The sequence below is a fragment of the Lepidochelys olivacea genome, assembly GCF_965140295.1.
Source record: "Lepidochelys olivacea isolate rLepOli2 genome assembly, chromosome: 5".
Classification (NCBI taxonomy): domain Eukaryota; kingdom Metazoa; phylum Chordata; order Testudines; family Cheloniidae; genus Lepidochelys; species Lepidochelys olivacea.
Window position 1 is genome coordinate 100,306,329 of NC_140415.1, and position 21,457 is coordinate 100,327,785.

The following is a 21,457-nucleotide window of genomic DNA, read 5'->3' on the forward strand; positions in this document are numbered from 1 at the left end:
AAATTGCATCAGAGATTCTGGTTATTCTCCTGGCACTACAGAAGCAGAATTACGATTGTTTAGATAACCCTAACTGTGCATCTGCATACAAGGGGTCATATTGGGACAGCACAGACCAGCAAAGTGAGATGATACTTTTTCCCCTACAGGCTACATTGTGTGCTCTAGGCCCAAATCATAAAAGGTAATTAGGTCCCACTGACATTTTTTAACACTGAAAAATGACATTTTTTCCTCTAACCTCCTTTTCAGAAACAGTTGAATGGTTTTGGCTGAAATTTAAGGAAAAAAAAAAAAAACAGCCTGAAGCAGACAGCGAGCATGAAAACATTCTCTCACATTGTTAAAGTCTGGCAAACATATAGGTAACAAAAAACAGGGTCTTATAATAGAAAGTGTCCAGCAACATTAATAATAGGCAGTACTACAGCCCTGTGTATTGTATGTATTGCTCTTTTTCCTTAGATTAAAATTAGTGTAATTATTTTACCAATATACTATTACTAAATAATGTTACTTGAGTCACTAGCTATGCTGGAAGTGAAAACCATACATACTAAGCATAATATTATGGATGAACTAAATACAATAATTCAAGAAGTAATTCTCAATTAGCTAATGTAAAAACAAAGTTTTAGGGATCTTTCCAGACCCAGACACAATACAAGCCACAGAGAACAAATATAATTTATCCCTAAACAGCACATCACTATTTGCTGCTTTTTGGGGAGGATTACTAACATTTGAAAGTGATCTGAAGGGTGTCTTGGCAAAACAGCTCCAACTCCTGTTTTGGGCAGTCCAGTCTCCCTGCAAAAGAAAAGATGATTTTCAGAAAATTAGCATAATCATAAGCAGTTCAATTTTTCAAACTTATTCTATGCAACCTGGTAGCAAGGTTTGAATGATTAACATTTAAAAAGAACCATCTCAGAGCTGTTAAAAACTTTTGCATAGGTTATTAAACCAGCAAATAGCACATTTTCCCCAGATTCATGGGGAAGGGGAGATTAGCTTTGCACTATTTTTTTTATATATATATTTTTTTACCAATGATAAAATGCAATTCCTTTTGCAACAGCAGAAGCTGGTGCAAATGTTAGCATACAAATTATAGCTTGTATGTATGTTTACCATTGCCATCTATGGGTTAGAATGTATACAGCCATCTCAAGTATTTATTAGATTGTAAAGGTCCTACTTTGTTAGCTGGAGGTGGACACATGACAGTTGGAGCCCACTTCTGGAACCCAACCTCAAAAGAGGGGATCCACAGCATGGAGAAATTTCAACTCAAAAATTAATAAAAAACTTTAATTCTGGAGTGGATTCCCTGAGGTTTGGTAGGAGGATGTGTAACCCACACACCTTCTGTGATGGGACAGAACACCCCACTAGTGGCACTGAGACTACTTAGAGAGAGATTAATGAGTCTGCTCTGCAGCCTTAGCTAAAGGCCACGTGGCTTTTAGCTCATGCAGTAGAGATTCATACAATTAGCTCCAGAGGCCCCAGGTTCGATCCCGCCCGCCGACGACTGGGGTCTATTGGTGTTACAGACAGAGTACATTCCTTCAGGCTCCATCTCACTCTCCTCTTATCCACAGATTGCCAATCCCACAAAGGACACTCTACATGATCCTAGGACAGGGGTCTGGTGCTGGCATGGGGAAGGGAAGACCTGGACATGGAGAGTTCCCTTGGCATGTGGATGTGGGGGGACATTGGAAATGGTCCATGTGGAAATGGTCTCATTTTATCATTCTCTGTCATGCAATTCCTATATGAATGGTCCAACACAAAACTCTATAGTGTACACAATAAATATTAATTATACCTGTCAATAACACCATCTTCAAAATTATCTTCATTCAGCATGGATTTACGAATCTCTATTTCCATATATCCTTTATCTGTATACGGTTGAGACAAATGATCCTGGTATGTGGTGATCCATGTCTGGAAAATAGCATAAAAGGACAAATATACTGGGAAAGGGAAAAAAAACAGTTCTCAGTATACAGGCTATTTTCAGTCTGAAATACTGTACAATTGTTTGTTGCTTGCTAATTAATTATTATAATGGATGCTATACATCATAGCCCTATTTTGCTTTGCAAGTGTTGCACAATGTTTAGCTCTGGCTAGGAGGTCTAAAAATAGTGCTCTATACATAAGCAACAGCTAGGTTTGATCACCTGGCCAGGTCTCTTGCTGTAGAAAAAGTGGTATCTGTAAACTGTAAAAAGTGCCAATGCTGTAAACTCTCAAATTCATAAGATGCAAGTATAATTTAACTCTGTTCAGAGCAAGGTCACAGAGCTTATAGTAGTGCTGGAAAAGGGCTGCAAATTTTATTATTGAAATGCATTCTTTGTACAAGTATTCAAGAATATTCAAGACATAAATCTCATTTTATTTTACTTCATGGGACCAACATTTCAATAAGTTTGCAAAGATCTTTTTTTCCATTGTGTAAATAGGGGAGAAGAGAGTACAAGCTGGTCACAATTGCTCATGATTTTATTAAAATGATCAAAGAAGCCTTATTAAACAAAGACTTATTCAATAAGGGACAAATTGACAGTCAGTCTGCCCATTAACTTTTTTCATTCTTATTTTTTTTCCTTGGAATGGCATTGTTATTGTTTTATATACTTTAAAAAAGCCCGCTCTTACATTTTACCAAATGAGATTTCATTCAAATCAGCTACATGAATAGGTGACCTTATAACAAACATAAATAAAAAATACAACACCATATTATTCATAAAAGTGCAGAAAAATGTCTAAAATCTCATCTTAATCAGCTCTCAGTAGTTCAATAAAAATACAGAGAAATTGTACTTGTATTCCTAGTTTCATTTGTAATTGGCTAAAACAGAGGGTAAATGTTCAGTGATAATGCATTCTTTACATAAGTGTTCAGCTGTGTTGATATTTCCATGAACATCTATTAAATAAAATGACAGCACCTTAATTGAAATTTCAAGTTTATTTCTTTAAAATTCGTTGTTTAATTCAATAGTTAGAAGTAATAATGCGCACCATACAATTCTGCTTGGTCATCGCTACAGTCAGTCAGCAAACCAATGCCTGTTCAGCATTTGGGTCTTTTTAACCTCATGTACCATACTATTTTGAAGTATGGTACTGCAGTGAAATTGTTAATGGAAATGTATGCCTTGATAATGGCCTATCACATCTAAAATCAATACCTTGGCCAAGTCTCAGAGTCATTAGTGGGGAAACAAACAGATTCCATTAAGATTATCACAAGAATCTATACATCAGATATTGCATATCTACCATGAAAAATACAACTTAGTTGTGATATGAAAGCAAAAAGTAAAATATGTTCTAACACTTAATACAGAGTCTTAAAACGCTTACTATGTTGTGCTTTCACACAGCCTTAATCAAGGGAGTGTTCCTCTCAACTCACCTTTTATATAATGCTCTCTTAAGAGTCTCACATTATGAATTTAAGTGAAAACTTAGTACCTGTTAATTTTCTTTCTTCAAGTTCTTCTATACCACTGTGAACACTTCAGTTTCACTCCTCCCTGAATAGAAGCCTGCCTCCTCTCAGAGAAAGGAAAGGTGTGATTGTTTCTCTTTGATTTCCTTTTTCCATCTTCTATGTAGCTCTTTCTTTAAAAGCCAAGTGTGCTGCATCTAGAAATTCCATACAGCCATAGTCGTAGTTGTGTTTTCCTGCTGCAGCGGTAAGTGGTGCCTGTTTTTTCTGTCGGGGGTAAGATCCTTGCCTATGGCAAGTACCAGCCTCAGCTACTTAGGGACTGCTGTGCATAATGCTAGATGAAAGAGTGGGGTTGGACTTATATTTCTGCCTGGATATGGAATATGAGAGGGAAGGGCTAAGCCCACACTACTTTGGAGACTTTTTTGGAAGCTGCCATGGAAGGAGTATGTCATCAGGAGCTTGATGTAATGAGCATAGAAAGCAATGCTTGAGAATTAGGAGAGGAAGGATACATCCATATCCATGCTCTTCCAAATGCCAAGCCTATATGACCCCATTTCAGGGGAGAACTACAGTGGAGAAGGGGCACCTCGGTGCCCATCATGAAAAGGAAAAGGGAGTACCTGACCCTATGTTGTCAACTCATCCAGAGGGTCTTGACCATTTTCTGGATGGTGGTGCAAGAAACCTCCAGTATGAAACAGTAGAGACAGCAGTTGAAATCCTGAATCCAATGAAGTCTGTGGGAGTTCTGTCATTTGAAATCAGTGGGGCAAGGATTTGGCCTGGAATAACTGAAGAGGGGAGCTGGCTGCCTGAGGCCCAGGTATAATGATTCTTGCTAGCTGATTCTTGCTACGAAGTGGGTATTCACCCACGAAAGCTTATGCTCCAATACGTCTGTTAGTCTATAAGGTGCCACAGGACTCTTTGCCGCTTTTACAGATCCAGACTAACATGGCCACCCCTCTACTACTTGCTAGCTGAGGCACTCTTCTGACAGCCCAGGTGTCTCCTGGGAACTCCTCTATGCTGGGAGATTCTACAGCAAGTTACCCTGCGCCCCATTAGGCAGAAGGACTTCCTGATGCTGATCTGCATGTGGTCCCTGAATCCAAGCACCTCCTCCTGCCCCTAGACTTGGTCTCCAATTTCTCCACTATACTCTGTGTAGCCGTATCACCTGAATACACCAGGACTGCTGAGGAGAGCATCAGACCCACTGAGCCCAGGCTCTTAATAATCAATTAGAAGCTGAAGCAGCTGTTCCACCTGCTGGAGACGACAAGGGAGAATTCTGTAATGGCCAGCTCCTTCAATGTGCAATGAGAATGTCATCAAAATCTCAAATATTCTGTCTCCATCTATTGGCAAGGAACGCAATCTAGCAGCATTTGTGTAGACAAATGCAGACAGAAATAGGTGTTGTTAAACCATTGGTAATTATAGCATAGTTTTGTTTAGTTGGGATCATAAAGTTGGCTGCTTTTTAAACTACAAGGAAGTGTTTTAATGGAACCCCCCCCTCCCCCAGAAGGGTGAAATGTATTTTGGTTGTCATGGCACACACTTGGCACAGTTACCTCCACTGAGCTCTGTGCTCTCTCCAACTAAAATACCAACCTAATATATGTTAAAATAGATCTCTTAACCCACTGACAGAAAAGTATTTGTGCACCCCCTTGTGCTATAGAGAATTGCTCTATAACATTCACGTTTTTCTAATCTACATTTATATCAATTTAAGTTGTTCCCTTGTAGGAGGTACAGAAATTACCACCTCTTGAACTACAGTGGAATTCATAATGTCATATCAAGCCCTATACAATGCAAGCAATGCAATTCACCATAAGATACTTTCTAGTACAGCTGGCAGAAAGAGGTTTAAAATAGTTTTTTGCTCTCTTACTACAAAATCAAAACCTTGGATGGCTAGCAGTAAATCAAATTAAGTGTAAAAGAAAGATATGTCTCCCCAAGGCAAAACATCCTATAAAACAGTCAGGATTCATAACTAAAAAAAAGTCCAGTGCATATATGTATTGCACACAAGTCTACAATAAGTGTTGTACCACACTGTTAAGTCCATAACAATTTTCTACTGTTGTAGAAAAACTAGAAAAAGAATCTCTGGTCCTGGTGGAATGTAACAGCAGGGTTTTTTCTTTTTAAAATTACAGCACTTTTACTGGAATTTGAATAACAAGAAATGTGTGGTACATGGGAAGGCCTCCTCAAAATGAAAACTGCACCATTGCTATGAGTACTGTACTTCTGTAACTTTTCATACCTCTCCACTGCATGAAAATTTAAATAATTCCATTGAACATGAGGATTTTACTGATCCAATAGGATTGACAGGACCCCGTTCCAAAGAAATCTCAGTCAGGCTTCCACATAATTTTTCCAGAGACTGCACAGTTTTGAATAACGAAGAAGCTGGACACAAATAGGCTTGGTCATCACATTTTTACCAAATCTACTGTACTTACGAATATATTCTTTATTAATAGGCAGGAGTGATAAGATGTTTAATGATTCACGATGAAGGATAATAATACCATATTTAACTGACTTATATTTGAGAATGTCCAGGTTTAAATAGAATTCGTAGTAGGCATCCTTCAGTCTCAAGAGACCATGGGTATGCACCCCTGAGAAGTAAAGAATTTTCTCAGTTAGTTTTATGGCAACCGTGGCTGTGGCTGAAGAGATGCACTTGAGAGAGACAATCTCTGCCACATCTGTCACATTTAAAGGTGATGTTTTGACCCTTTCGCTCTGCCTTCTGCAAGCTCTTTTCTCCTTTACTAAGCTGGATGGCTTCCTCTTGTAACTCCAGAGATCTTGTTTCCAAAGGCTCTAGTCTTAAGTGTGATCTTCCAGTTGTCCACAACCATGTCCATTTCTTTAAGGTGTCGCTTGCACACTTCCTTGAAATGCAATTTTGGACATCCTTTGGGTCTTTTTCCATATGCCAATTCGCTGTAAAGGATGTCCTTTGGAATGCATCTGTCATTTAATTCGGCACACATGCCCAAGCTAGCAGAAGCATCTCTGTTTGAGGAGAGTTTGCATGCTGGGTATACTGGCCCGCTTAATCACCTCAGTGTTGGTAACTCTGTCCCTCCAGGAGATTCCAAAGATTCAGTGAAGGCAACGCCTATGAAAGCAGTTGAGCCTCTTTTCCTGATGAGAGAATAAGGTCCATGTCTTGCTCCCATACAAAAGTGTGCTGATAACACATGCACGATACACAGATCTTTGTGTGTTCTGTCAGTTTGTTTGTTCTTTTGCCATACCCTCTTGCTCAGTCTAAACATTGTTGTGGCGGTTTTTCCAGTGTCAATGTTGAGTTCCATTCCAAGTGAAAAGTTGACTGCGATAGTGGACCCCAGGTGTGTGAACTCATTCACCACTTCGAGTTCATAGTTGTTGATCTTGAAGGAGGGTGTTTCCTCAACTCCTTGGCACATTATGTTCATCTTTCTTAGGCTTATGGTAAGCCCAAAATCTTGGCAGGCTTTAGAAAAGCTGTCCATAAGGTTTTGGAGATGAGCTTCTTTGTGGGTTGTCACTGCTGTGACATCAGCAAAGAGGAGGTGTTGGATAAGTGCCTACCGAGTCTTGGTTTTAGATCTGAGTCATGAAAAATTGAATAGCTTTCCATCAGATCTTGTGTGCAAGTAGATTCCTTCAGTTGAGGAACCAAAACCTTGTTTCAGTAGCAAGGAGAAGATCACAAACAGAGTTGGGGCAAGTACACAGCCTTACTTAACTCTGCTACAAACCTGGAAAGCCTCAGAGACTGAATTGTTGTACTGAACTGTTCCGTACATGTTTTCATGGAAGGATTGAATCATGCTTAAGGACTTTGGGGGGTATCCAGTCTTTGTAAGATCAGTGAAGGCTATGTAAAGGGGCTTTTTTTGTTCTCTGCATTTCTCTTGTAGTTGTCACAGTATCACATGTCAATAGTAGATCTTTTAGCTCTGAAACTGCACTGTGATTTGGGATAGACTCTGTCTGCAAGCGTCTGACGTCTGTTCAGGACAACTCAGGCAAAGGTTTTTTCCATAATACTAAGAAGGGAAATGCTAGGATAGTTATTACAGTCACTCCTGTCTCCCTTGTTTTTATAGAGTGATGATGTTGGCGTCTCTCATTTCTTGTGGTACTTTGCCTTCTTTCCAGCACAGGTAGAGCAACTTGTGAAGATGTTGCAGTAGAATAGGTTTTCCGCATTTTATGACCTCTGACAGTATTCAGTCTTTTCCGGGGGCCTTTCCATTGGGGAGTCCATCTATGGCAAAGCTAAGCTCTTTGATAGTTGGTTCATTGTCGAGTTGGTTCATAACAGGCAGGCTTTCGATGGCATTGATGGGATAAGATGATAACATAATCCTGATACCTAAAAGAAAATTCTCAGTAAAAGGTAACTTCCATTGCAATACTTCAACAGCAAGTTACCCTGGGCCCAATTAACTGTTGCACGCACTTAGTGCACAGTGAGTGAAAAACAGTATCAATAGTTAGTATTTTGCACCCATTTTGCAGTGGTATAAATGACTGCCCCAGGTGCAGGACAACAAAGAATCTGGCTCCCTCTAACAGAGACTTTTAAACTTATTACAGGCTTATTGCTACTTTTGAGACACATTTCTATGCTAATTCTGCTCCTTTAGACATCATACCAATATTAAAAATTATATACAAATCTAAGTGAAGATGACTAAGTAAATTCAAACATGTTATTACAACATAAAGATTGAGAATTTAAGGTCTGTTCCTGCTCTCATTGAAGTCTATAGGAGTTTTGCCATTTTTTCAACATGAGCAGGATCGGATTCTTAAACACATAAAAGTCAGAAAAGAAAAATTATGGCTCCTTCCGTAACTGTAATTTGTTTCCCCTGGTTATATTCCAAAACATTTGCTTTTAAAAAAAATTAGAATACTGACAACAATATACATATCTACCATGCCGTCTGTAAAACCCAAGAACTGAAAACCAAAGACATTCTAAATTTCATTCGTCCCAAATAACACGGACATATTACCATCAAGTACAAATAAATTTCTGTTTCATAACACCACCACAGCTTATAGTTGATTGTTATCCAACATATGCAGTGATGCATATTCAGTACAAGAACTCCAGCATGAAGTGTGGAATGTGTAGCTAATCACATGACATCATAACAAAGTATACAGTTTCAAAACACATCTTTTAATTTTAGAGTTTGGTCTGTTAATGCAATCTGGATTCACCACTATGAGTGCGCAGATTGAGAGAAGGCAGATGCCAGGCTTGTGAGTTGAAAGCTGAGAGGAGGATCTAAACTTGGAAGACTAACTCATAATAAATAATAATAATAATTATAATAATAATAAAGATGTTCTGAAGAAGAGAGTACTAACTACACTAACTAGACTCCTGTCCTAGAAGTGATGGTATGGTTGATTAAAGGCTTCTGGAGCAGGAAGCTGTAATAAAGTTATATCTAAGTATAGGATTTCATTAAAGAAATTTTTTTTGTTTACTACTGAAAGAAATTGATTTTAGTTTTATTTTGTCTGTGCCAGATCCTTAGCTGGTGTAGATGGGCATAGCTCCATTCCTGATTATTTTAACCAAACTTAACCCCCTTTTAAGCCAACAGAAATTCTGGTCCATATATTTTAAAGCAGTATTTGCTGTATTATAGTGAAAACTTAGCTTCTTTTTATGCCTGCATGCATCCCATAATTTTGTCAGATTTGTAAATAAACATTTTTTCATTTTTCTTACTCTGTTTTTCTTATTTCTAATTTAACAATAAGTAATCAGGAAGAGTACAAAAGCTGAAGGGTAGGGAAGAAGTCTAACATAACTGACTTTGAAAAAACACAAAAAACATCTTAGAGGAAGTCAGGCTTTAGACAAGGAAAAGAAATGTTAATTTAGTGGCATGGAATTGAAATATTCTCTTATTATGTTTGTCCAAAAGGTCCATGCTGGAGGCCAATTCAACACATGCCTCCAAAACCAAAACCAGATGCAAGCCCTCATGATAAATACATAAACAATATTGAATAATTTGAGCTAAAACAAAGAAAAAATATTTACCCCATCCACAGTTCCAAATCTCAAGTAAGTAGATTGACATAAATTCTTTGAACCCAAAGGAACTTCATTGATATCATAATCTTTAGGTTCAGCCTCTCTGTTTTGGTGCCTTTAAAAAAAAGTTTATATTTGTGAGACGACAAATGTAATCATGATCTCTTGTTTTGAAATCAAAATTTCACTGGATATAGTGAAACTCTCCACATTTATGCGTATCATAGGCTTGGCACTACTGTACCACCCATTCTTTTATCCTACTATTATAATCGTAAGTGCAGTTGCTGGCTGCAATAGTATCCTGTTGCACCTAGAGGTGAAGAGTGAGATTTACCACTGAAAATAATATATTTAATAGTACTACTAAATATAATTAAATGGAAAAAAAATAAAGAAAAAATCTATAACAGAAAGAAACCAGGAAAGCAATAGACATGTTGATTGAAGTTTTACTGCAACAAAACTATGGCATATCAGCTAACCTATCACTACCCCTTTTCCCCTTTAAAAAACTGTTATAAGAATCCAAAATGACATGAAAAAAGGATAATGTAATTTTATGCCGAGTTATCTTTTGACAAAACAATTAACATTTAAACCAGAAAGTTTCTATATTTAGTGAAATAAACACTATGCAAACTATACAAATAATCCTGACTTACTTACTAGTCTGTTTACACCAGGCAAGGAACTCAAGCTGCCTGCTGGTGAAAAGCATTCACTAGCTAAGGCAAAACCAATGTCAGACAAATAGCCAACTCCCTCCTGCTCATGCCTTTGAAATAATTTATTAGCAAACAATTAAATCTGAGGCTGAATTTCCATCCCTAGTCTAAATGGGTTCTATTTGCTCCCCTGAGACTGGTGAGTGTGATACATTAGAAGAGATTTTCAGTCACAAAGATAGAATGTTATGTGCCAAGCACTGTTGTCAAAAATCCTTTTTTATTTACATCTTGCAGAGCACCTATAAAGGTTCAGCCTATACAGCACTCTATAAAAAGAAATATTTCAGTTCTTCATGGTTACAAATGATGGAGAAGAATTTAATTCTTGTGTCAGGAACTAGTATTCAGAAGTATGAAATGTTCAATGGATACTTGGATTTAATATTAAATACATTATATATTCCTAGAAAACTCTTCTAGATGGGGGAGGAATATAATTGCTATTCTTCACCTCACTGTCATTTTAGTTACACAGAAAAGGATTATGCAGGGACACTACATTAATGAGACACCTTTTGGATACATATAATCAATAGAACTGCTAAGGGATAACTGTAGAATACAAAAAGGCAACTTTGAATAGCAGCAGCAAAGTGCAAGAATGGATGAAAACCCTAAACAAATCCTCTTCCTCTCCCCATCCCCCGTTTCCTTCCCTGATGAGAGAAATAATGGTGTGAGTGAAATCCTGATCCTATTGAAGTCAATGGGAGTTTTGCCATTGACTTAAACAAAGCCAGGATTTCACTGTGTGAATGTGTAAGAGAATTTAGTTGATGTAAAGGAGATTTAGATCTGGATGTCATCTGTATATTTATGACATTTTAAAATGTGTTCTCACAGTAGCTCTCTCACTAGCTTTATACAGATGTTGAATAATGTGATAGAGAGAACTGAGGCCTGTGAGACTCTAAGGGCTTTAATGAGGAGGAACTATTTATTCCAAACCATCCTGAGTCCATCCATGTCTACACGGAGCAGCAATGCTCACTACAGGGATGTAATTTCTAAAGTGCACTAACATGCAGTGCACTAATTTCTCTGTGTAGACGCTTCTGGTGCACACTAACCATTCTCTCCTACACTTAAACATAGTGCTGTTTGAAACAGTACTAAGTTAAAGTGCATTAGGAAACTTTTAGTGTGCACCAGCAGGATCTACATGGACTAATTAGTGTGCAAAATGTTAGTATGTTTTAGAAATCACACCCCTGTAGTACACATTGCTGCTCCATGTAGACAAACACTATGTGCTTTTTATAGGGCCTACCATGATCCTGAACCTGATTGGGGCCTGCAGACACTGCCATAACATTAAGAACAATTATACAAATCAGGGCAAGATATTTTTTTTGGGGGGGAGGAGGGGGAGGATTAATTTTGCTTACAGCTTTTAAAATAATCTCTCTATATGCAAAAGAACTTTAAAGACACGAGGAACGTATTCCTGTCCCACAAATGTTTATTTAATTGGAAAAATGTCACTCCCTACATTCTTATGGGAGAACAGTACACTATTCTATTTGAATGTTTGTCTTCCTTTTAATGGCTGTGGACTCACGAGTTGTTTTCAAGCTTTGGTACTAAAGGATTCTTTTACTAGAATGGATTCCTTCTTTTCAAAGAGACAAGACAGATGATCCACACATGCCTCTCACAAGCTCTTCAGCGGAAGTCCAAGCTGGAGGTCAAATTGTCATTTTAACTTTTTTTTTGTATTAAAAAAACCCCAACAATGTCAATGTTCAAGAGTCTGACTTTAACAAAACAAAAACAAAACAAACAACTTTCCCCCTTGTGGTATTGCATGGTGTTTACAGAATTGTGTGATGATCATTCTAAGTTCTTCAGGAAAGGGACCTTGCTTTCATACTTGTCTTTAAAGCATCTAGCACACTGATGGCTCTGTATAAATACATACAAAATAATAATCTGCATATATATTCAAGCCTAAGAACAATGAGATAAAGAGAGAGGCAGACCAAATTCTGAAATCCTTCCTTTTGTTACTTTAGATCAGACCCTTGATATTATTTTTTTAATGTTACGATTTTGATCCAACTCCCAATGGAGTCAATGGAAACAATCCCACACTCAATATAAGTTTGATCTGGTCCCATAGTTGTTGTTTCCGTGCACTGCTCCTGTCTGCAAGCACCACCCCCGCAGTTCCCATTGGCCGGGAACAGGGAACGGTGGCCAGTGGGAGCTGAGAGAGCAGTGCCTCCAGAGAGGGGCGGTGCACAGAGCCACGTGCCTCCGCAGGGGCCACAGGGGCATGTTGGCCCCTTCTGGGAGAGGCATAGGGCCGGGGCAGGCTGGCAGCCTGCCTTAGCCCCCCGATGTGCCGCCAACTAGGAGCCGCCTGAGGTAAGTGCTGCCCAGTGGGAGCCCACACCCTAAGCCCCCTCCCACAGCCAGCACCCCATACCCTCTCCTGCACCCCAACACTCTGCCCCATCCCAGAGCCCCCTCCTGCATGCAAACTCCCTCCCAGAACTTGCACCCCTCACCCTCTCCTGCAACCAAAGCCCCTGCCCCAGGCTCAGCCAGGAGCCCTCTCCCACACTGCGAACACCTCAGCCCCAGCCCAGAGCCCGCACCCCCACCCGAAACCCAACCCTCTACCCCAGCCCAGTGAAAGTGAGTGAGGGGGGGAGAGCGAGCGACGGGGGGGGGGGCAATGGAGTGAGCGGGGCGTGGCCTCAGGAAGGGACGGAGTAGGTCCTGGGTTGCTCTTACATTCAAAAAGTGATCTTGGGCATACAAAGGTTGGAGACCACTGATATACAACATGAGCTGAATTAACTGTTATTTCCATGATAATAATATGGTAAAACATTAAGATTGGGGCTTTTAAGGGTTAAATCATGCAGAATGACAAAGCTAAGGCGACACATGCAAACTGGAACTCTGACCTCAATTTCTATGCACCTTACAGAGTTCCCAAATGACCCTGTCAATTTGCAGGAACATATTTGACTAGATTTTCCACTGCACAGGCAAATTACCCACCCAAAAGCCTTCCTTTTATATACCTTTGTTTTAAACAAGAAGTGCACTGCTAATTAACGAGGGCTATTCCTAAACCAAATTACACCCTTTAGTCCCTCAGCATTTTCAGCTGAAGAGCATCTTAAAACAAGAAAATGCTGCACTAATTTTTGGATAACAGAGTTTCCCCACCACCCAGTTTTCAACTGGAACGCCTGGTCGAAAAGGGAGCCTGGCAGCTCCGCTTACAGGGCCATTAAAAATCCAGTTGGCATGGGGCTGGCAGGCTTCCTACCTGGCTCCACATGGCTCCTAGGTGGAGGAAGGGCCACAGGAGCTCTGTTCACTGCCCCCGCCCCACTCTGAGCGCCAGCTCCGCAGCTTCCATTTGTCGGGAACTGCGACCAATGGGAATTGCAGGGGCGGCACCTGCGGGCAGAGGCAGCGTGCAGAGTCACCTGGCTGTGCCTCAATTTAGGAGCTAAGGGACATGTCGTTGCTTGCGGGTAGCCACCCAAAGTGAACGCCACCCGGATCTCACACCCCAAAAACCCCTCCCACAACCCTACTCCCTGTCCCAATCCTAAAACTCCTCCCACACCCAAACCTCCACCCGGAGCCCACACCCCGAAACCCCTCCCATGCCCCAACCCCCTGCCCCAGCCCAGAGCCCCCTTCCGTACTCCAAACCCCTCAGCCCCAGCCTGGAGTACCCTCCTGCAACCCAAACCCCTCATCTCCAGAGCTTGCACCTCCAGCCAACGCCCTCATCCAACCCCCTAACCGGTGAAAATGAGTGAGTGAGTGAGGGTTGGGGAGAGCAAGCGACAGAGGGATGGGGATGGAGTGAGTGGTGGCAGAGCCTCGGAGAAGGGGCAGGGAAGGGGCTGAGCCTTGGGGCAAAAGTGTTCAGTTTTGTGCAATTAGAAAGTTGGCAACCCTACCCCATGGTCAAAAATGTTGGAGCTGGTTTTCCCTCAAAATAAATAAATTATCTTTGGGCAAAGACCAAGTGAATATTTCAGAAATAAAATGCAGCTGAAAACAGCAGGACTCATATAGAAAACTTTATGCAATCTTAACTCTAGTGATCATTGTTATCCTGATACTGTATAATACTTCGTCTACCAACACTGTAACTCATCAAAAGGAGAAAACAGGGACTTTCAAATGTACATGGCATTGTAGCCAAGTCTCCTGATATTTGGTGTTTCTTTAAAGCCCTAGTCCCTGGAGTCAAGTGATTATACAGGGGTCTCAGCTTTCATAGAAAAGAGTATTTCTAATCCTCATGGTTGCAAAGAAATGCCTGAAAGCATGAGCTGAGTGTACCCTAAGGCTCAGAAACCAGAAGACAAAGAAAAGGAACCCCAAATTGTTTATTTTTAAAAATTTTCGTGATTTTTAAGCCAATCTTATAATTTTCTAGGCTTGACTTGTGATTTTTAAACACAGGGTGTTGGCAGTACTACTAGCTAGCCACTGAGCTACCCAAGTTCACAATACTGTGTTAATTGCCAGTGACAGATGTCAGTTTTCCTGAAAATTAACTACTCTGAAAGACCAAAAGCTAGTAAAATAAAGATGAAAAGTTACAACGATTAAAAATCAATTTATATTATTAAAAATTCATCACTAAAGATTTGGTTCATACATGCCTGATCCACCCCTTACACTTGGTAACTTATTCCATGAGTAAAAAGAATGAGGAGGACTTGTAGCACCTTAGAGACTAACAAATTGATTTGGGCATAAGCTTTTGTGGGCTAAAACCCACTTCATCAGATGCATGCAGTGGAAAATACAGTAGGAAGATATATATGAAGATATATATACACACAGAGAACATGAAAAAATGGGCGTTGCCATACCAACTAAACTAATCAATTAAGGTGAGCTATTATCAGCAGGAGAAAAAAAACCTTTTGTAATGATAATCAGGATGGCTCATTTCAAACAGTTGACAAGAAGGTGTGAGTAACAGTAGGGGAAAAATTAGCATGGGGAAATAGTTTTTAGTTTGTGTAATGACTCATCCACTCCGAGTCTTTATTGATGAAATGGGTTTTAGCCCACGAAAGCTTATGCCCAAATAAATTTAAGGTCTCTAAGATGCCACAAGTACTCCTTGTTCTTTTTGCTGATACAGACTAACATGGCTACCACTCTGAAACCTTATTCCATGAGTGATGTCATTGATTTCAGTAGGCCTATTCACAGAATAAGATTCTACTCAACATGTGTATGAGTGGCAGAAACTTTGAACCATTCAGGCTTTTATACAGTGCTATAAAAATACTCAAGAGCCTGCACAGTTTGAGAGGGCAGGAAGAAAGAGGTTAAGTTTGAATAATATTGGGATCTCTGTTACACAACTCTTCTATTGTAGCCAATAATGGAAAGAAGCATTATTCCTCCCCTGCATATTTATTTAATTTTGTTTGTTTATTTTTGTTTGCAAAAGGGTAAGGAGGGTAAGGAAACTAAAGCTCCTCTCAGGGAACAGAGGGACAGGACGGAAGGTATGATCTCCAAACCCACAGAACCTGGGGATCTTTGGGAAACTTTACTCCAAACAATCTGGATTCCAAATGTTCCACAAGGAAGCTTTCCCTCTGCAATGATCTGCAGGCCTGGCTCCTCATTCTTTGTGGCAAAGGAACCATACTGCCATGGGCCACCTCCCACCACAGCAGCAATACATCACTCTGCAAACCATGGACAAGACCCTGATGCTACCACATTATGAGCAGCATTAACTTCTGTGCTAATCATCATTCCACTATCATAAGGCTGAGAGGGGATAATACCATGATGTTTGGTGCTTTCTTCTTCTTCCCTGTCATACTCATGACTGCCAAGCTCTGAATTGTGGAGTGGGAGCAGAGGGATTCCAAAGTGACCAAAAATAGCAGATGCATGTTGGAAAGGTGCTGCTCCGCCTCTTCTATGTTCATCACGACTATATTTGGATTGCCAGAGAGGAGCATTTGTCTTATATTCTGGGGATATTTTTGAGATAAAATAACAGATTTAACCTGATATTCAGAGATAGTGATCATCTATAAACCCCACTTAAAGAACACCATATTGACTGGATGGCCACACTATTATATCCCTCCCTAGTGTTTTACAAACAGAGCAAGGACAAATAAACATAAGAGCTTTTAGGGGGACACAGGGTGGGAAATGGCAAACATATTGCTAAAACAATAAATAGAGACAGTTGACATGTATGTAATCTTTATCCCTCCTACAATTTTGACCTTTGAGATTCAAAGCAAAAGTTTGGTTGTGTGTTTTGTTTTAATGTTGCCCTTTTCACACACCTCTACACTTTCTAGTACCGATCAAACTACTGTGAGAAAAACCATTATCACAATTATTTTTACTGGACTGAAAGCACAAAATGCTAGAAATACTATGGTAAAATCTACACTTGCATGATTTCCAGTCCTTTCGTGTGTGGGGGTGATCACATTTTAGCAGGGCAAAATTCTGAAAACATTAATTGAGAAAAACTCCTTGAAGTCAATAGATTTTTCAACTAAGGAAAACGTGGCTGCTTCTTGGCAACAAGGCTTCCTAGGTAACTTTAAAAGCATTTGAATGTTACAGTTAGAAAAGAATAGAATATAAAAGTGCAAAGAGAAAGTATGTAGCAAATCAGGAGAGTTCTCTTACGTGCATTACCTCATCTTTCAGACACTCATTATTATTTGTAATATCATAGTGCCTAGTAACCCTAGTCATGAACCAGGACCAATTGTAAAGGAGATGTGTTGTAAAAGCAAGGCAACCTGGTCACTCATAATCATTAAAGATCCCATGACACTATTTTTGAGAGTAAAGATGTTAACACCACATTCTACAGGCCACTATCCTCCGATCCCACTGAGGAGTACCAAAAGAAAATATACCATCTGATCAAGAAACTCCCTGCTATAGCACAGGAACAAATCTACACAGACAGACCCCTAGAGCCCTGACCAGGGGTATTCTATCTGCTATCCAAGATCCATAAACCTGGAAATCCTGGACCCCCCCATCATCTCAGATACTGGCACTTTTACAGCAGGATTATCTGGCTATTTGGACTCTCTCCTCAGACCTTACGCTACCAGCACTCCCAGCTATATTCGAGACACCACTGACTTCCTGAGGAAACTACAATGCATTGGTGATCTTTCTGAAAACACCATCTTGGCCACCATGGATGTAGAAGCTCTTTACACCAATATTCCACACAAGGATGGACTACAAGCTGTCAGGAACAGTAGCCCTGATAAGGCCATGGCACACCTGATGGCTGAGCTTTGTGACTTTGTCCTCAGTCACAACCATTTCAGATTTGGGGACAACTTATACCTTCAAGTCAGCAGCACTGCTATGGGTACTTGCATGGCCCCACAGTATGCTAACATTTTTATGGCTGACTTAGAACAACACTTCCTCAACTCTCGTCCTCTAGCACCCCTCCTCTACTTGCGCTACGTTGATGACCTCTACATCATATGGACCGATGAGAAAGAGGCCCTTGAAGAATTCCACCTGGATTTTAACAATTTCCATCCCACCATCAACCTCAACCTGGACCAGTCCACACAAGACATCCACTTCCTGGACACTACAGTGCAAATAAGTGATGGTTACATAAACACCACACTATACTGGAAACCTACTGACCGCTATACTTACCTACATGCCTCCAGCTTCCATCCAGGACACATCACATGTCTACAGCCAAACCATAAGATGCAACCGCATTTGCTCCAATCCCTCAGACAGAGACAAACACCTACAAGATCTTTATCAAGCATTCTTAAAACTACAATACCCACCTGGGGAAGTGAGAAAACAGACTGACAGAGCGAGATGGGTACCCAGAAGTCACCTACTACAGGACAGGCCCAACAAGGAAAACAACAGACCACCGGCCATCACGTACTGCCCCCAGCTAAAACCTCTCCAGTACATCATCAACAATCTACAACCTATCCTGGAAAATGATTCCTCATTATCACAGACTTTGGGAGGCAAGCCAGCAACTACACACCACACCACAGCAGGAGAGAGTGTGTACTAGAGTGGACAGTGGCAGATGAATGAGCGGTGTCATTCTCGTCTAGATGAAACCGAGAGTCTGTCTACACAGAAAAGAAAAACCTGCCACTGGCCAGGGCCAGCCGACTCTGGCTCAAGGGACTCAGGCTATGGGGCTGTTTCATTACTGCAGCCCGAGGCCAGACATCTACATAGTAAACTACATACTGCAGCCCCATAGCCTGAGCCCTTTGAGCCTAAGTCAGGTGACATGACATGACACCACAGAAACAGTAACCCAGGAATCAATCCCTGTAACAAACCCTGTTGCCTACTTTATCCCCATATCTACTCTAGCGACACCATCAGAGGATCCAACCATATCAGCCACACCATCAAGGGCTCATTCACCTGCACATCTACTAATGTGATATAAGCCATCACGTGCCAGCATTGCCCCTATGCCATGTACACTGCCCAACCGGACAGTCTCTACGCAAAAGAATAAATAGACACAAATCAGACATCCGGAATGGTAACATACAAAAGCCAGTAGGAGAACACTTCAATTTCCCTGGACATTCAATAACAGATTTAAAAGTAGCCATCCTTCAACAAAAAAAAACTTCAAAAGCAGACTTCAAAGAGAAACTGAAGACCTACAATTCATTTGCAAACTTAACACCATTAATTTTGTCTTGAATAGGGACTGGGAGTGGCTGGCTCACTACAAAAGCAATTTTCACTCTCTTGATATTGACACCTCCTCCTCAATTATTGGGAGAGGACTACATCCACCCTGACTGAATTGGCCTGATCAACACTGGTTCTCCATTTGTAAGGTAACTCCCTTCTCTTCATGTGCCAGTATATTTATGCCTGTATCTGTAATTTTCACTCCATGCATCTGAAGAAGTGGGGTTTTTTACCCACAAAAGCTTACGTCCAAATAAATCTGTTAGTCTTTAAGGTGCCACCAGACTCCTCGATGTTAAACCAGATTTCTTTGCTAAATTCTAACTCAGGTACTTGTATTCTGCCTGTTTGGAATTACCCTTGTCGTTGAAGTTGGATCAGTTATTCTTTGTTTCACCCTTTTAAAAACTGTAGTGTAATGTTGCTGCTCAGAATGGCCTCTGGGGTTTGTCTACACAGCAACTAGACACCTGCTTAGGCTCAACGGGCTCAGGCTATGGGGCTGCAGTATGTAGATTACAATGTAGATGTCTGGGCTCGGGCTGCAGTAGTGAAACAGCCCCATAGCCCGAGTCTCTTGAGCCAGAGTCGGCTGACCCTGGCCAGTGGCAGGTTTTTCTTTGCTGTGTAGACAGACCCTGGGTTTCAGCTAGACGAGAATGACACCACTCCACCAGGGTCATTCATCTGCCACTGTCCACTCTAGTACACACTCTCTCTGATATGATGGCACCCTCTCCTCTTCTCAATACTGTATTCATGACACAACTTTCTTTTTCTGTATGAAATACAATCAAGTCTTAAATTTTAAAAAAATAAAGTCAAGATAAATACAACCTACTCATATAGACTTTTGCTAGTAGAACAGATGCCTGCCAGCTGACAATACAGACTAATCAGGACATATTGCTCCTCTTGTAATCATACTATGAAAGATCATAACTCTCATGCCCAAATCCTACTATGATTATAAAAAATTAAACATTAAAAACCTTTTTACATCTCAGCTTATTAAATAGATCAAAACTAGAAAGTATTCTACATTCTAATCAGGAACATTCTAATTTAGCAACAGCTGAATACATTGTGTACAATTATATCTGGGAGGGCATAGCTCTTCATCCTGTGTAATGTAACCTGATGCCCTTTATGATTGCTACCAGATAAACACCTGGTATTTATGAAATACTATAGTCTTATAGGAATACAGGAGAGGAAGTGTAGGACATACAAGTAAGGCCACAGTAATGCATCATAAAATATTGAAAAAAGGATACGTAATAGGAATAATATTATATTACTCAGAGTGAAATACACACATTGTTTTGTGAAACTGCATAAATCCAAAACAACATCAAAGCAATTAAAGATATGTTGGATCATTCTGCTCTGAAACTGAATTTCAGTTATAAAAAATAATTGGATTACATTAAGTAGTTAACTAATTTGTTACTTTAATTTGCTTAGGCTAATATTACAACAATGTATTTAAAATGAAAGACTGATCTAACTATTACAGTTTCCTTATTTTATACTAAATAAATAAAATTGGACCCATATTAACAGAGCATATTTTTAATGTATTTTAGATTATAAAAAAATCACTTTATTGAAACTCAGTTTAATAATAGAAATGCCAGGGGATAGATAAATTGATGATTTATTTCTAAAAATAAAAGGATTTCTCATTATTTTCATTTTGAAGATCAAAATGCTTTTTCTTTATTTAACTTGAGAATCAGGATGGCTTTCTTATTAGCTCACCACTCACCAAAACAAATAGGTTTGTTATCATACTTCTGCACATCACATCCAAGGCTACTCCCATGTTTCTGTGACCTAGTTATTTTTTTTCATGTTTTGCATTACTTAAATAAGAATCTGCCTTAAAGTTTACATTATACATACATACAATTATTAAGTGGTAAGAGGTCCCCTTCCCTGATGTTTTTGTTATACTCCTTGCCAGAGCAACAAGAGATTATGGGCCAAATTTTCACATATGCAAATCCATATAGAGAAAATACAGACAAAGTGCATCTGTGATTGCATGAACAGTTACCATGTTTGCATGGAAAATCAGGTAAATGCATGCACAAACCATTTGATACCTAATTAGCCTTTGCATGTGCAATTCCTCTCTTTGCACAGACATCCGAAAGTGTATTTTTACAAACAAGTTTTTTGTACGTGAATCAGAACTCTAACTTTAAAAATGTTGTATATTTGCCTTTCACTCTGAAATCATTAGAGACTATGAGCTAAATTCTTGACCCCATCTACAGCAGAACCTCAGTTACAAACACCCCGGGAATGGAAGTTGTTTGTGACTCTGAATAAAACATTATGGTTGTTCTTCCAAAAGTTTACAACTAAACATTGACTTAATACAGCTCTGAAACT

The 21,457-nt window shown here is 39.9% G+C and overlaps 1 protein-coding gene across 1 annotated transcript in view; it reads right to left on the reverse strand.

Moving 5' to 3' along the window:
• The window catches only part of CFAP95 (cilia and flagella associated protein 95), a 54,291-nt gene that overhangs the window by 28,636 nt on the left and 4,198 nt on the right, over positions 1-21,457 (reverse strand). Inside the window, exons 2-4 of the mRNA XM_084629437.1 lie at positions 9,597-9,705; positions 1,838-1,959; positions 742-810 (exon numbers count right to left, since the gene is read on the reverse strand). Coding sequence (XP_084485563.1) covers positions 742-810; positions 1,838-1,959; positions 9,597-9,705 — 300 coding nt within the window. The remainder of the gene's footprint in view (positions 1-741; positions 811-1,837; positions 1,960-9,596; positions 9,706-21,457) is intronic.